This window comes from Musa acuminata, chromosome BXJ3-3, assembly GCF_036884655.1.
Source record: "Musa acuminata AAA Group cultivar baxijiao chromosome BXJ3-3, Cavendish_Baxijiao_AAA, whole genome shotgun sequence".
NCBI classification, from domain to species: Eukaryota; Viridiplantae; Streptophyta; class Magnoliopsida; order Zingiberales; family Musaceae; genus Musa; species Musa acuminata.
The window spans coordinates 33935890-33952640 of record NC_088351.1 but is presented as its reverse complement, the minus strand read 5'-3'; the positions used below and the strand labels follow the sequence as shown (position 1 = coordinate 33952640).

General features: G+C 41.9%; 3 protein-coding genes across 4 annotated transcripts; all 3 read left to right on the top strand.

Moving 5' to 3' along the window:
• The first annotated feature begins 95 nt into the window (after nt 1-95).
• On the top strand, nt 96-9308 carry LOC103979041 (zinc finger CCCH domain-containing protein 55). Of its 2 annotated transcripts, none has more exons than XM_018823645.2 (4): nt 96-333; nt 5490-6095; nt 6232-8857; nt 8978-9308. In XM_018823645.2, exons 2-4 carry the CDS (start codon nt 5584-5586, stop codon nt 9005-9007), a joined length of 3168 nt encoding a protein of 1055 aa, XP_018679190.2. In that variant the 5' UTR covers nt 96-333; nt 5490-5583; the 3' UTR covers nt 9008-9308. The 2 variants fall into 2 exon arrangements, with proteins under 2 accessions (XP_018679190.2, XP_009393327.2); XM_009395052.3 differs by having other exon boundaries at nt 5490-6104.
• A 1066-nt stretch (nt 9309-10374) lies between these two features.
• Nucleotides 10375-12509, top strand: LOC135585147 (probable serine/threonine-protein kinase PBL7). Its single transcript, XM_065140977.1, has 5 exons — nt 10375-10822; nt 11012-11193; nt 11266-11455; nt 11531-11922; nt 12053-12509. The coding sequence occupies exons 1-5, from the start codon at nt 10699-10701 to the stop codon at nt 12389-12391; spliced, it is 1227 nt and encodes a 408-aa protein (XP_064997049.1). The 5' UTR covers nt 10375-10698; the 3' UTR covers nt 12392-12509.
• A 1055-nt stretch (nt 12510-13564) lies between these two features.
• On the top strand, nt 13565-15150 carry LOC135633739 (cytochrome P450 77A3-like). The gene has a single exon (XM_065143599.1). The coding sequence runs from the start codon at nt 13589-13591 to the stop codon at nt 15119-15121; it is 1533 nt and encodes a 510-aa protein (XP_064999671.1). The 5' UTR covers nt 13565-13588; the 3' UTR covers nt 15122-15150.
• The last annotated feature ends 1601 nt before the right edge of the window (nt 15151-16751 follow it).

The window sequence follows — 16751 nt, the reverse complement described above, 5'->3', positions numbered from 1 at the left end:
TGGTTAGGTTGGGTCAGAAAGCTGACAAGAGTCGATCATAGACGTCCATCAGGGCTCAGACGGTCTTATTTAGCGACCACACGCCCAAATCGGTTTTCTCACGGGTCCTCCCGTTCCCTTTACACGGAAACGACATTTCCCGGATTCCCATCTCGCGAGGAGCCCTAATTTTCTTCCATGCCGGTCGCTTCTCTCACGCTCTTCCGCCGCCATGTCTCGCTGACGCCGAGCAGTAGATCGGAAATCGAAGGCAGCAGATCGCCTCCCTGTTAGATCGATTGGGCACCGACTCACCGGAAGCGCTGCCAGAATTCGCAGGCGCGCTGATATCAGGTACGGTTTCTTCTTCCCTCCTTTCCTCGTTAGATGGAGCGCTACAGTCTATTTCCCCTTTTGGGTTCTTTTTCTTGCTCTTTTTGTTGTAGTTTGGGTTTCTTGCTGGATTCTTGACACGATGCTTGGTCCGTTTTCCCTCTGCTTCCACTTCCCTTTTACTTTTTGATTTTGGAAATACATGAGTCGATTGCTGTTACTGTTGTTCTTCTTACCTTGATGCAGGTTGAGATCTTTCGAACTCATGCTAAAATTTGAGCTTTTCCGGTTTTACTTTTCTTGGATTCTTTATGTTGTGTCCGTTTCTGGTATGGTTATGTACGGATGCCGATTAATACTTTGGACAATTCTTGCAGCTAGGATGTGAATGCTTTGGCTTTACGCTATATTAGTCTTGTATATTAATAGCTTGAACACATTAGGGAGAGTGACTCTCTCGCTATCCGTCTCTCCTTTCTCGTTGCTTTTCTTCCTTTCTTTTTGTGGTGACGGCCTTTCTTATCATGTCAAATGGATTTTGATTATTTACTTGAGAATTGTGTAGCTACTCGAATTTTGAGATGTTTAATTCCTAACAAGTTTATGTAGTTCTAGTGCAAATCCTTTTTCGTCAAGGTTGCAAATATGAAGAATATTTGAAGTGACGTTACCTCTATCTTTGTCTACCAATTTCCAGTTCTTTCCAATCCTAGTGCTTGTTTGATTTAAATCCTTTTCACTTAAAGTTGCAAATATGAAGTATGTGTAAACTCACCTTATCTCCATAGCCTTTGAGATTTTCTGTATCGTCTACCATTTTGCTATTCCTTTTAATTTTAGTTTGTGTTTAGTTTTTGTAAGTGAAGGTGCAGGTGTTTAATGGCTTTTACTCCATGATAGTTGGATAATGTTTTAAAATTGAAGTTCCAAATAGGTTACTTCTAATTTTGCTTGGTTAGAGTCTTGGTTTGGGAGGGGGAAAATAGAAGAGGCTCAAAACAATGCTGTTTTACTATGTCTGTAGATTTTGCTTTGGCATTGCAGGCAATAGTGTAAGGCCACCATTAGTATGCTAGTCTGAATCAAATGGTTGAATTATCTTTTTTGTTATATTGAATGTTGACTTTTGGCTTTTTAACTTCACAAATAATGAGAACGGATGGTTGGATCCTTTTGTGAAATTTGAATTTTATATACTTTGTTTTGCCACTTCCTCACAACTGTTATTCATACTTATAGATGCCTGCCAAAAGATCATGTGTTTGCATCTTAAATCTTGTTTTCTTTGTTATGATTTTTTTGTATTATCTTTTTCTTTGTTTATCTGTACCCTTTTGCAGTGTTTTAAAACCTGCTTGGATCAACTGATTGACCCATTGGCCCACATATCCGATATTCTATGCAATTTGGGTCACCCTTAGATCTGAATGGAAAACTGGTCTTTTTCTTTAAAAAACACTGAATTGTATGACTTCCAGTTTCCTTAGGTCTATGATTTTTTATGTCTCATTGGTTCATATACTTTCATCGTTTTGCATATAAGTTCAAACATCTTATCTTTATAATTTCATACAACAGTTAGAGCACATTACAGTAATCCTCAGACAAACTTTTTTTATTGATTGAAAAGAAGCCATAATGTCATCTTATAAAAAAAATTTATTAAAAGTTCCAAATACAATATTTTTTCTTTATAAATTACTCTATATGTTTGTGTATTTTTGTATTTATCTTTTAATTACATATGGTGTTATGACTCGACCTATGGTTGAACAATACTCAAATTGGTGACCCTTGATTCAGGTTGATGTCTGGTGTTTTAATGGTTCAGCTTTAAAACACTGCTAATTCGAATGACATTTTAAAATCCATCTCTGTGATCTTTTCTGTTCCTTATTCTTTGATTCGCAAAGGCAGGCCACACTGGGCCTGCTATAGAGAACAGCAGACTTTTACCCCTTTGAACATGTCACTGTATTGGGGGATTCATGTCCTTTGAGTGGTCCAATTATCCCAGTTAGATTTGAAGTACCACAAATTAACAATGAATCTTAACTATCTTTCCTGTATTTAGAACATCTAGTTGAAAAGTTCTTAAGACGTGACAGAATGGTCATATGATCATATTAGGATTTACATGATATCCGAAATATTCCATCTTCAGGAAGTATATAGTTGGTTTGATGCTTGCAAAGGAGGAAAATAAGATGATTTAATTGTCAGGATATCTAGAGAGCTGATGGAGTTGTCTTTCTTCTCCTTTGCAGGATTTCTTAAAAGTACCAGTGATGCAGTGATCGTTGCATTTTGGGTTTTAAAGGAAGAATTTTCTAGCTAGCGATGATCTAAAGAAAGTAATGCGTAAATTCTATATCTCAACTTGCAAATTGTAGAATTTTGAAAGGAAGCTTGGAAGAGAAAAAAAAATAGTCCCACAAGTTCATTCCTCATTCCTGTTGGTGTCCAAAGATCTGTCTTTCGGAGAAATTTTTCCATAGCAGCAGGGAAGGCTGTTCAGAAAGGATGATCTTTGTGTGTTTTTAACTGACTAGTAGTTGAATCTGTTTTTGACCTTTCTGGTCTGGATCTTTTGTGGCTTTAGGATGCCATGAAGGCAAACAATGCTGTAACAAAGGTTGTAATTTTTGTTGAGCAAAGACTTACTGTAAAGTGGGCTGGTTGGAATATTTATGCCATATTATTTGCTGGGAGAAATAAAGAAAGCTTTAATTTTTTTCAGTTAAATAATTATGGGCATCACAGATTGTGCTGAAGTTTTGCAAGATGTTTGTGAAAAATGATAGTAGTGGCAGGTGTCAGGAATCATGGAAGTTGCTTGGCTTATTTGGGCTATGTGGCCAAAAAATAATAAATTTATATGCTAATGTTTCACTTGTGTGTTGCAAGTTGGTTGTTTGTTTTGATCTGAGGCATCTCTTTTTTTAAGGTTATCATTTTTTTCTTTCACTTGACCCAAGTATCGATTTTGTGCAAGTTTCTACAAGCAGCATTTAGAACGTGAAAATTCTTCTTCATTTTGATCTATAATAATTTAAAATTGATTGTTATGTGATTTCGTTTGCTCTAAGATATTAATATCTATTATACCAAATACATTTTCTTACAAACATTTTTTTATGAGCTATGGGAGTTGAGGTACAATGAGAAGCTAAATTGTGCAAGATGGGATGACAAAAATGAATTAACTAACTGGAATGACAACCCAGTGACATTATGTTGAGTTTGTCACCTGGACTAGTGTTTTAAGTGTCTAAGCACTTGGAGTTAGGATAAGATCTATCGTCACCAACTCCACACTATTTGATAACCAAGGTGAGTCGGTTTTAGTAGTTGTTTTTTTGGAGAAATTGAAAATGATCGAACACCTTGTATAGGAGATCCAAAACATTTGAAGTTAATTTGCACACATGACCTTAGTTATTAAGTGACTGTGTAATTTTATTGCTCTTATCATGTTTCAGGATTGTCATGTGAATCTTGTGGGCCTGTGATCAAATTTATTGAATTCCAATGGAAGTTAATGGATCTACTTGGTTTTGTTTCTTTTCCTTATTCCTGTCTTGTTAGACAGGTACCTTTTTTGTGATCCCCAAGATGCCTTGGTGTTTTTGTCAACTTATTATACCCTTTAATTTTAATTTTTTTTTCATTGATTTTAAATTACTGACTTGGAAGGTCACTAATACTAAATCACACTTAATCACTGAAGAAATCGATCCTTTTTAGCCCTTGACTAAGATGCATTTTTCTTCTTGAAATTTTGGACCCAAGTCTCAGGACTGACAACCTCAATTGATCCATATATATATATATATGTATATATATATATGTATGTATGTATGTATGTATGTTATTGTTGTTCCATATACCTTAGTTTTTTGGCTGGATATTGTTTGGGTCTCTTGCTATGCCAAGGTGTCCTTGTACACATGGCACAATTTGGTTTATATCGGTCAGCACGACCCTGTTCCATATTGTATTGTTTATTTAATCCACTTGTTAGAGACAGGATGGTTAGTTACTATACTTGAATCCTATTTAATTAGTGGGGTGGTGCTTATCAGTTGACCCAAGATAGGTACTGTGTTGTGTGTACAAGCTAATCATATTGCAAAAGGCACTACTTAAGCGCATAACAAAATGGTACCAATACCCAGAACTGGTAGGAAGCATAATATTCTTGTTTCTTACGGTGTTCAATGATTGTTGAAATGCTGAAGGAATTTTGGGCTGTAGATAGCATATGATGAGGGACATATTCTGTTGTTTTGGATGCTAAATTTTTACAAAATGACAAACCATCAGATCATTTTTATGTATAACAGTCTTATTAGCAATAGGAAAACAATCTCAAGAGTCAAGATAATATCATATGTACAACCATACCTATATATTATTTGCTAGGAAAACACAGACAAATAGATAACAAGGTTGATTTCAGAAAGCATCGCTTTGTTAAGAAATACCTCCTCATGTTGTATGCTTTCCCAGGTTGCACACATATCTTTGCTGTTGATGCAACCATGAGTTTGTATCACATTACTATAGCCTTAGGGAATAGATTCCGATGAAAAGGGGAGTACATGATGTTTCTATTATATGAGGGGTGACATTAGTCAGTGAGAAACTTTCTTGAGTGCTTAAAGCTAAACATGAGCTGCATCTCTTATTATTAAAAATGTCGTTAAATCAAGTTGTTGGTAGGTTATCATGAATATTGGAACTGATGGTACCATTTAATGTAATAGGTGATTTTGAATTAACTGAGACATGGCAGATTTTCTTGATTTATGTCGATCATGTGGAAAACTTGTCTTAATATATCTTCATGCATGTTGTGATCAGTTGCTTTATGGTAAGGGTGTCATCAGTGCATGTGGGGAAACTATGTTTGGCTTTAAATTCATTTCAGTGGGTTTAATATTGCCATGTCTCTTTAATCATTTTAGAGGAGCTTCACTTTCAATTATGTTGCAAGAACTGTTAGTAGTGTATTTAATGCATTTTCATTATTCATTAGTTTCATTTAAGAAAATTTAATTAGCATAGTTTTTTTTATTTTTCTCTCATTTAAATTGTCTAGTAATTAAATGCCATGAAAATAGGTTTATTTTGAAGCATGGATAAATCTTTCTAGTGGTCTATATTTTGTGCAGTCCCAGTAGCGGCTATTCAAGGGTACAAAGCCTTCCATCTTGGTGGTTGTACCTGTCAGAAGTATAAGATATAAAATATTTTGAAGGTGGCAAAATGTCTGAGAATGTAAGAAGACGGATGTCTAAATGGGATGTAGTGGTGGAAGAATCTAATTTTTTAGATGAGAATAGACAAGATAGAATGCCACCTGTTAAAGCAGATGATCTTTCTAAGGAAACAGTATCAAAGTCGGATCTGAATGATGGTGAACAACTTCCTTTATGGCACGACATGAAAAATGATGATAATGTGAAAAAAGACATTTCTCAACATGACAAAGTACCTATGAGGTTTCCTGAGCTGGATGATAAGATCATACGACCATCAAGAAATTCTTCTCACATGGATGAATCACCTAAGCGGGCTTTCATGGAACAATATGACTCAAAAAAGTCATCTTGGGAACCAGATTCTGAAAGTGAAACATTAAAATATGCTGAAGCTAATAGGGAGCTAGGTGAACCAGATTCATCTTTTGTTCAGGATTATACTTCAGGTGTGTCCCCCGGTCCTGATGCATGGAGGCGACGCAGTCGCAATGTCTCTCCAAGAGGTGGTTGGAGAAGGTCAGGCAGGTACTTGCTGTATATATAAATATGCCTTTAAAGCCTTTCTATCTTTGAATGTGGACAACATCTCCTTGGATGCATGAACTGCTTCCTAGTTGTTTGCCTGTCTCTGAAGGTATGAAATAACATGCAGGAGCAGGAGCAGGAGCAGGAGCAGGGGCAGGGGCAGGAGCAGGAGCAGGAGCAGGAGCAGGAACAGGAACAGGAGTAGGAGCAGGAGCCGAAGCTGGAGCCGAAGCCGAAGCCGGAGCCCTTTTGGTATAAAGCGAGGATCAGAGAGGTGGTCCGACAGAGGAAGAAACATAGCAGGAGGGCAGGCTCCACCTTGTAGAGATTTTGCATCAGGTCATTGTAGGAGAGGCAGTCAATGCAGGTTTCTTCATGAAGATGGTGGCCGTGGAGAGTTTGATAGGCATAACACACATTCAAGAGAAACTAATCTGGAAAGGGGAAGGTTCTCATGGCATAATGGCAAGGAGAATTTGTCTGGTTCATGGGATCAAACTGATTATGCACGAAATAAGCCATTTCAAAGGCAACGTAGTCACTATGATGATGGTGACAGGGAGAAACCTGAGTTACATAGAAGCAACAAGCCTGCCGAGTTGTGTTATGATTTTACAAAAGGGAGATGCCAGAGGGGTTCATCATGCAGATATCTTCATCAAGAAGCTTCCTCCCGTGGTGGATGGAGCATGAAAAATGAGGCCAGAGAAGATAACTATGATAGAAGGGATCAAGATGCATCTTTTGGCCAAAAAATCGAGTCTCGCAAGGTAAATGACCCACCATGCAAGTATTTTGCTGAAGGGCGTTGCCGCCGTGGTCAAAATTGCAAGTTTTCACATCAGGGCCTTGATAGTCATCTGGAAGGCAAGCCACATGATGGTAGATGGGATTATGATCAGATCACTGGTGATAATTTGTCAAAGAGTGCTTCAGAGTTGGGTGGCCAAACAATTGCCGTAGATAAAATCACTCCTACTCGGTGGAATAGTGGTAATGATGGTGTTAGATCTGCTGCTCCTCAGTTTATAGAGATGGGAGATTTTACACATCCTCAACATCAACAAACCCATGGAACCGAAGATGATGGTGGTCAAACCTTTAGACCGGAAGGCTGTCAAAAACCAGCTTCCCAAGAGCAGAACATAACCCATGACGTCGCTGGGCCTCATCAACATGCTTCATCTGTCTCTATGCAGGTTATGGCCCAAAATGCTGATAAACAGCAGTATCCTGACGATGTTGAGATGTTATGCCAGGAAGGCGGGAGTGTGATCACGAACAACATTGGAGCAAAACCAGAGATGAACTCAGTCAATAGTATGCTCACTGTGGCTCCTATCACTGAAAAAAGTTTTACTCAGAGTGGACCGAGTCAGTATGTCGTTCCTCAGCTTCTTCGTACACAAAGCTTTACCCCTAATGTCCAGATTCCTCAGGTTGTTGCTCCACTGCATTTCAGTAAGCAAATGCAGCAAGTTGTTTATCCAATGCCTCCAAATGGCCAAAGTCAGTTCGTTGTTCCACTGACCCCTTCAGATGCACAACATTTAAATCATAGCATGTTGAACCAGCCTGCTCTTTCTCTGCCACATGCTGTTAATAACCAGCAAAATTTTGGAGAGCAGACTCAACAGAGTGCCCCTCCATCCCCTCATAATGGACCAAGCCAACACAAGTTGAATCTCAGTGGTCCTAACCCTCAATTCCTTCTGTCATCTGTGAATGGACAAAATCAGCATAACTTGAATCCCAGTGGTCAGATTCAGCAGAATGTTCTGCCTTTTAATGGGCAGAGCCCTCGGAACATTGCTCTTATGGGCCAGAGTCACCAGAGCCATGTGCCACCTCAAAATGGCCAGAGTCAAGAGAATGTTCAGTTACTTGCTCCTAACAAGCAAAATCCTGTCCTTGAGCCTCCATCAGACAACAGTTTTATATCGGATAATCATCAGACAAGCTCACAGAATATACCAGGGGAGGGATTGTATTCAAGGGCAGGTTCAGCTGAAACTAAACCATCACCGATAAGTTCTGGTTCTGTCATCTCGCATAAAGTAGTAACCAGTGAGCAGGCTGCACGAATTACTGACCTTTCAGCATCTTTAGCACAGTTCTTTGGAAATGGCCCTTTACATGTTGCTACTTTAGGAGTGCCGCCATCACAACCTTCTTTGGGTTCTAGTTCTGCTGTGCTTCCTGCAGCTGCCTTTCCACCATCTATTCATCCCAGTCAAGCTGTTTCTGATAGTGTGGGAGCTATTAATCCTGACATCAATAACCTTCCTGGCAATCCCAGAATGGAGGAATCAGACACAAATTCTAAAAGCTTGCTCTCAGTGTCTGTTACTGATCATATTGGTGAACAGAACATTGATGCCAAGCAGGTGGAGCCAACTGATGGTGATCCTTCGAAGGAAGTAAATGTAACAGACACTGGAGGACGAGGCAAGAAAGAAGAGAAAGCTCACTTAGGGGACGTCGATGCAGATGTTGCTGATGGAGCAAATAAACAAACTAAGGATGCGAAGGGAAGTAAGATGTTTAAGTGTGCACTTGTGGAATTTGTGAAGGATTTACTAAAACCCGCATGGAAGGAAGGTCAATTAAGCAGAGAAGCTCACAAGACCATAGTTAAGAAAGTAGTTGATAAAGTGACCAGTGCAGTACAGGGCCCTAATATCCCTCAGACTCAAGAGAAAATTGATCTTTATTTGGTCCACTCTAAAGCCAAGCTTAGCAAACTTGTGCAGGTAAGTTTTCAAGCCCTAATACTTTTTATCTTTTTTCTTGTTGAAAATTTCAGTAAGGTTTACATGAGGGTAACCTTTCCTTGTGGTGTTAACCGCTCTTGACTTTCTATCTTTCTGCAGGCTTATGTAGAAAAGTATGTGAAGAACTAAGCCCCATGTTCGATGCTGCTATTTATCTGTTATCCTTGTCAGATCAGTCTCTCATTTTTTTCACGTCAGCAAAATGTTGGGTTAAGTTCTATAACTCTGTAAGGTTTTTTCTGGTTATTGCAGTTAACGTTTCTGATCAATAGAACGGTGGCAAAATCCATAATGTTCTTATTGGTGCTGGTGGGAGATTATTGATCAAAATGTTATGTATACTTGGAATCATACTGGTGATGAGGCATTGAGGCTTGTTCTTTCCCCCCTATTTTGCTCTTTGAAATGGAGTGCTAGCCAATCATTTTCACTTTGCTCTATTGTTAGGTCATAAATTTGTATAATCTAATTCGCCAATTACATAACCCAAAGTCTGCTTCCCGTCTGTACTATTTTTATCATCTATAGTTGGCTTTGGAAGCTTTCTCACACTGCACAAAGTAGCAGTTTCCTTCGAGTCACAATGTTGAATGGGAATTCTTTCTCATAATTGACAGCAAACTGTCAATATATTGCTAGTTTCTTCTTTTTTAGATTTACTCGATATCCATTTTCCGAGAAGCATAAATAATGAGATTCTCTCTTTTGCTTGACCCCTTGTTTCAGAATCTAAATTCATTTGTATTTGTATTCCAAATTTCCAAGGGTGGACTATACTTGTTTTTTCTTTTTCTATTTCGCGATCATAATGATTTCTCTTTATATAATTTTGTTTTGTTCATTATCATGAGATTTTTGGTCAGTTGCCAACAGCAGACTTGGAATGTTCTGCATGCTGCCATATTTTTGGTGCATATCATTAGCGTGCTGTTGTAATAATAACGCATCAGCTCTTTCAAGTTGAAGTTAACTTGGTTGATGTGTACAGTTTCTTCTGCCAAACGTATGCTCGAATGCCTTCACTGCTGATGAATCAACCCTCTGTAATATAACATGCTGATTACATCTTTGATCTCTGTTTATGGCTTATCAAAAAACCTTCTCTTTATGTTTCCTAAATCTAAACTATTTATCATACATTTAAAAGCCTTTCAAGCATTAAAATGATCCATGAGGTGTTTTCTCTCTCTCTCTCTCTCTCTCTCTCTCTCTCTCTCTCTCTCTCTCTCTCTATATATATATATATATATATATATATATATATAATGAATATTAGATTGCAAACTATAATTAGAAGAAAAACTAATCGTTTATTAAAACTAATCATTTTTTAAAGCGGTTCCAGAAAATTATACAAAACCGTGTAATAGGAAACCACATAATATGAAGTTAATTTATATTAAAAATATAAGAATTAAGAAACATTCTAAAAGAGAGAGAGAGAGAGAGAGAGAGAGAGGAGCTAAAATTAGGTTCCCCCAACCTAAATCGAGTAGAATGGATGGCGTCCAGCGTTTCTCTCCGCTGCAATCAGTCGAAGAAAAGAAAAGATGACAAAATTAGCAGAACGAACTTGTAAGAAATAGTCGCATTCCTTCAGCTTCTTTCAATCTTAGCTCCTCGCATTTGTTCCACCATTGCCATTTGGCCCGAAGTGGACCGACGCATTCGATCGATCCACAGGGGCCACACTCACATCATGCACCTCATCATCTCAATTACCAATCACTGTTAGGATTCATAGTTGGATCGTGTTCTTCCTCGGAGATACTGTGTTCTGATCCCCAGCTTTCATTGGGCGAAACCAAGGAAGAGCCTCGATGGGTTGCTTCTGCTGTTTCAAGCCACCCAAATCGAAAGAGGAACCTTCGTATGAGAAGGGAAGAGAAGGGAAGAACACAAACACACTCGTCTATCTTGCTAAGAACCTTTCCATTGGATCAGGTACTTGTCGATGCATATACAATTGCACTTAATGCCGATCAGTGTTTTTTTTCCTTTTGTTGTTAATTCGTTCAGAATCATATATATATATATATATATATATATATATATATATATATATATATATATATATATATATATATATATATATCAGTGGCTTATCTTTTACGTTAAATGAAACTCGTGCAGGTACTTACAAGCGCAGATTTGTAGCCGAAGAGATTCTACGGATAGGCAATGGGAACTGCCACGCTCGCGTCTTCACGTTTGCTGAACTCGCGGCGGCGACCAACGGCTTCAAAGCAGAATGCCTTCTGGGCGAGGGTGGATTCGGCAGAGTTTACAGAGGACATCTCAGAGACACCAACCAAGTAATGCCAACCAAACCCGATCGATCATACTCGAGTTCTCGGATCTCAAGGTCGAATTCGATCTCAATGTAGGATATAGCAGTGAAGCAGCTGGAACGGAGCGGTGTTCAGGGAAGCAGGGAGTTCCTCGTGGAAGTGCTGATACTGAGCCTGCTTCATCACCCAAACCTGGTCAACTTGATCGGCTACTGCGCAGACGGAAACCAGAGGATCTTAGTCTACGAGTATATGCCGCTGGGATCGTTGGAGGATCATCTTCTCGGTAAGCAAATCGATGATATCCTGCAACATTCGGCTTTGGGGCATTTCGTCGAACACTCAAGAGTCGTACTGCCAGATCTGTGCCCGGGACAGCGGCCGCTGGACTGGAGCACGAGGATGAGGATAGCCGAAGGTGCCGCCAAAGGGCTGGAGTACCTGCACGACACCGCGAAGCCGCCGGTGATCTACCGAGACTTCAAGGCATCGAACATCCTGCTGGACCGGGAGTACAAACCGAGGCTGTCGGACTTCGGGTTGGCCAAGGTTGGGCCGGTGGGCGACAAGAGCCATGTGTCGACGAGGGTGATGGGGACGTACGGCTACTGCGCTCCCGAGTACGCGTTGACGGGACAACTGACGAAGATGTCCGATGTGTACAGCTTCGGCGTCGTGTTCTTGGAGATCATCACGGGGAGGAGGGCGATCGACATGTCGAGACACTCCAGCGAGCAGCATCTCGTGCAGTGGGTAAATAAATGTTTCCCCTCATTTACATGCAGCTTCTCTAAGCAGACCTCTGAATCCAGTAATCACTGTTAGGGTTAGCGTTCAGTGTTCGTGTAGGAGCAGATCATGATTGCATTCTGCATGATTGCAGGCAGAACCACTGTTGAAGGACAAGACGAAGTTTGCGGAGATGGCGGACCCATTACTGGAAGGGAAGTACCCGACGAAGGGCCTCTACCAAGCTCTTGCGGTGGCGGCGATGTGCCTGCAGGAGGAAGCGAGCAGCCGCCCCTTGATCAGCGACGTGGTGACCGCTCTCGAGTACCTCGCTGCTTCACCCAGCGATCCTCCTCCGAGGAGCTCGCCCTCTCGAGATGGGAACGGTTCCGATGGCGGAGAAGAAGGTAAGCGGAGGCTGCCATCGAGTCATGGCGATCAGGAGACTCGTGCTTCGTTGAGGAACAGGGAAGACAACATGGGGCGCATATAGCGTGAGGCATGTGTGTGTTGTGTGATTGTAGAAGAGTTGTATAGATGTGCTTGTAGGAGGAGATCTCCATCTCTTGGTTACTTTATAATGAGAAGCTCTATCAAAGGGACTTGTGGAAGATTTGCAGGTCAATGAAATGAAACAAACTTCATGAAATTAACACTTTTTGTGCTTCGTGCAATGCTCAAACATACGGATCAAAAAATATAAAAAATTATTAATTAAAATAATTCGAATCTTAATAAACAAAAATATCTATATTTTTTATTATTATCATTATGAAAAATATTAGTGAAAAATATCTATATTCAAACGAGGGGGTCTCGAGATCCAAACTAGTATAATATTTTATGACACCGATAATTTTTGTATATGAGTAGAATATTTTTTTACCATGCGTAATCGTAATTGTATTGTCACATCGGAACGAATATTTCTCCTATCGATTACTAAAGATATTTAATTTTTTTACATGTATTTTATAATTTTAGAAAATATTGGCTTTTGCTCACTCTCGCTTTGTGTGTGTACTGTAAAAGAGAAGAAAAAGATTAATTCTATATTACATAATACATGTTTTGGAGTATATTGCATGAGTTTTAACGAAAATATGACAAGGTTACAACTTAATACCCATTTTGAAGAATATAAACATAATAACACTTGAACGAAAAAAATAAAGAAAATTCAAATCACATATCACTTGTTATAAAATGATATGTAATATATAATAGCAATTATAAGCTAAATTAGATGTAAAGTACTTAGAAATATACAAAATGGAATCTAGATGATACAAAATCAAAAGAAAAGAAAAGAAATGCATGAGCTTTAATTTTGCCTTCCAGAAGCTGAATCTACCCAACCCTTTCTCATTAGAAGACCCATCTCGCTCTCTCTCTCTCTCTCTCTCTCTCTCTCAGCATTTACCAGCCAACAATGGAGGTTCTACCGGTCTTGAACACCATCCAACCTGTGAACACCAACTACTCTCTTAGGAGAATTATTTCCCATCCATTAAGATCTGCATTCACTTCTTTAGCGGCCACAGTAGTCGTTGGTAGCTCCTCTCTTCCTCCATATAACCCCTACTCCCATGCAGTGACAGCTTGAACTCGTCACACCAATACAACCATTGCTGCTGCTACTGCTACCACCACACCCTCTCAGTACTGCTGCTGCTGTGCAAAGCAGCAGATGGACCTGATCGACCTTTTGTGTGTTGTTGGAGCAGCCATCGTGGCGGCGGTGTGGTGGCGGCGGTGCTCGAGGACCCCGGAGGGGCTCCCGCCAGGTCCGCCGGGGTGGCCCGTGGTGGGCAACCTCTTCCAGGTGATCCTGCAGCGACGGCCCTTCATGTACGTCGTCCGGGACCTCCGCGAGCGCTACGGCCCCATCTTCACCATGCGGATGGGGCAGCGCACCCTCATCATCGTCAGCTCCCCCGACCTCATCCACGAGGCGCTGGTCCAGATGGGCCCCCTTTTAGCCAGCCGCCCCGCCGACTCCCCCACCCGCCTCCTCTTCAGCTCCGGCAACTGCACCGTCAACTCGGCGCCGTACGGGCCACTCTGGCGCGCCCTTCGCCGCAACTTCGTCTCCGAGATCGTCTGCCCCGCCCGCGTCAAGCAGTTCGGGTGGATCCGTGACTGGGCCATGGCCAACCACCTCGCTCGCCTGCGCGCCGAGTTCGAGGCCACCGGCGCGGTCCAGATGATTAGCAACTGCCGCCTCACCATCTGCAGCATCCTCGCTTGCATCTGCTTCGGCGCCAGGGTCCCCGAGCACCACGTCCGGGTGATCGAGGAGGTCCTCAAGGAGGTCATGATGATGACGATGCCCAAGCTGCCCGACTTCCTCCCCATCTTCACCCCTTTCTTCCGGGGCCAGCTCACCGAGGCCAGGAAACTGCGGAAGCGGCAGATGGACTGTCTTGTGCCACTGTTGAGAGCTCGAAGGGCGTTCGTCGAGAGCGGCGGGAAGTGTGACCCCAGCTCGCCGTGGGAGATGGTGAGCCCGGTCGGCGAGGCCTACCTCGACTCCTTGCTATGCCTGGAACCCACCGGCAAAGGCCGGCTCCGGGACGAGGAGCTGGTGACGCTCTGCTCGGAGGTCATGAGCGCCGGCACCGACACGAGCGCCACCATGCTCGAGTGGGCGATGCTGCATTTGGTGCTCGACCAGTCGGCGCAGGACCAGCTGTACGAGGAGATCGTCGAGAAGGTGGGGAGGGACAAGGGGATGAAGATCACCGAGTCCGACGTCGAGGGGATGAGCTACCTGCAAGCGGTGGTGAAGGAGACGATGCGGCGGCACCCGCCGAGCCACTTCGTGCTGTCGCACGCGGCGACGAGGGAGACGGAGCTGGGCGGGTACCGCATCCCAGCGGACGCCAGCGTGGAGTTCTACACGGCGTGGGTGACGGAGAATCCGAGCACGTGGAAGGACCCGGGGGAGTGGCGGCCGGAAAGGTTCATGAAAGGCGGGGAGGGGTGGGAGACCGACATCACGGGGACGAGGGGCATCAGGATGATGCCGTTCGGGTCCGGCCGGCGGATCTGCCCGGCATTCACCCTGGGGATGCTTCACATCCAGCTCATGCTGGCGAGGATGGTGAGGGAGTTCCGGTGGGTGGCGGTTCCCGGGGAGCAGCCGGACCCAGCGGAGACGTTCGCGTTCACGGTGGTAATGAAGGATCCCCTCAGAGCTGTCATCGTGGAGCGGGAGTAGAGGAAGAAGCCACGCCACACGCGTCTCTCTGACACGGTGTTGTCATAACGTAGCGTGTATGCACGTGAGCGAGGGGTCGCATCGTCTCGCTCATTCCACTAAGTTGCCACAATAGGTGTATCCTGTAGCGTTTATTTTCTGATCATGTTAAATGAATGCAATAATAAATACGTCAGCTTTGGACAACCAATATATAGTTTCTTGGCAGCAATTTTTATAAACAACACTGTTTGAGATATACTTGTTCCGAAAATTTCATTCAAGATATGAAGATATGTTTTTTCACTCTACCATTAGTAGAGTTGGATTCAGACTTGAGCTATACGTGTTTAGGGTCGAATATGACCAATTCGATTCGATTCGATCCGACCTAACCCGATTTAATTCGACGTACTGATGTGCTCTATCAGCCTTACTGTTATATACACAGGAAAGTCATAATGCAGCAGGATAGTTGGATGTCTCACACAATCGCGGCCAACATGTCCTTTTTCGTTGAGCAAATAATGATTCTTGAATTGTAACCGGTTGGAGCTGGGCGATAACTCACGTGATACACCTCATTGAGTCAACAGGAATAGGTGGCGGCCATGAATATCCTCGTCACCCCCATCACATGGTCCACAACTCACGTGAATGCTTGAGTATCCTCATTCACTGTTTTCCCTTGTGATGATGAAACAAGGATCCCACTCACAAAAGATCAAAATAAAAATAAAGTTAATCCTGTTTGACAAGCGAACATCAAATTCCACAATTTTTCTTCTTTACAAAGGTAGGATCTGCCGATGATGACGGATTTTATTATGCAGTATTTCAAGATTATTTTCTAATAATTGTTCTAAATTGTGTTTCCAAAAGAAAAAAAAAATCCATAATATATTACTCATAATTGACATCTATAATTAATCCTTCCATGAAGAGCCTCAAATAGCATTTTCCCTCCCACAAGGATATAATCTGGAATTAGGGAATTGATATAAGGTTTAAAGAGGATCAACATATATAAATCTTGCCCTAATTGTCTAACCTAATCAATGACAAAGCTTTGTCATTTTAAGTACCAGTCATGGGTCACTAAAATAATGGCAGTTAGAATAAAGAAGAAAACAGCTAAGAATTACTTCCTATGCTAGATTACATAACTGCACAAGAAAAGGTGGTTGCCGGTTGCCACAACAAAGACCATTAATACTAACACGACTCGTCAAACATAGCACTAAGACATATTAACGAGGGATGGGTAGAATTTATGAGGCAAAGGACAGAAATAACTCGTTAGCAGCTTCGGGTTGGCAAATGAAGACGCATCACATACTGCTTGACGCGTATGTGTCTCGCTCAGTGGGTCTAACAGACGACTCCACCGCTTGTCTGTGTGGTTTGGGAAGTCATATTTTTTGTTTGGTCCAATGTGTTGTGATATCATCACCGTCAAGCGGTGAGGTTAGGTTGCAGTGACAACGACAACTGGAATAAGAAGACCACTTGGCCCATTCCAGTTTCCGTCCTCACATCCTCCTACCACAACCAACTCCAGGCCATGCAGGATCTTACCATGAATGATGACATTGGTGGAATCATCATTAATTCAGCTAACTCTAGATGGTGCTTTACCCAAGCTAAAGAA

Coding starts and splice junctions, on each gene's coding strand:
- LOC103979041 (XM_009395052.3), top strand. CDS start 5,584: ATGTCTGAGAATGTAAGAAGACGGATGTCTAAATGGGATGTAGTGGTG. Junction 6,105..6,231: donor GGTTGGAGAAGGTCAGGCAG/GTACTTGCTGTA, acceptor AATAACATGCAG/GAGCAGGAGCAGGAGCAGGA. Junction 8,858..8,977: donor AGCTTAGCAAACTTGTGCAG/GTAAGTTTTCAA, acceptor ATCTTTCTGCAG/GCTTATGTAGAAAAGTATGT.
- LOC135585147 (XM_065140977.1), top strand. CDS start 10,699: ATGGGTTGCTTCTGCTGTTTCAAGCCACCCAAATCGAAAGAGGAACCT. Junction 11,194..11,265: donor ATCTCAGAGACACCAACCAA/GTAATGCCAACC, acceptor ATCTCAATGTAG/GATATAGCAGTGAAGCAGCT. Junction 11,923..12,052: donor AGCAGCATCTCGTGCAGTGG/GTAAATAAATGT, acceptor GCATGATTGCAG/GCAGAACCACTGTTGAAGGA.
- LOC135633739 (XM_065143599.1), top strand. CDS start 13,589: ATGGACCTGATCGACCTTTTGTGTGTTGTTGGAGCAGCCATCGTGGCG.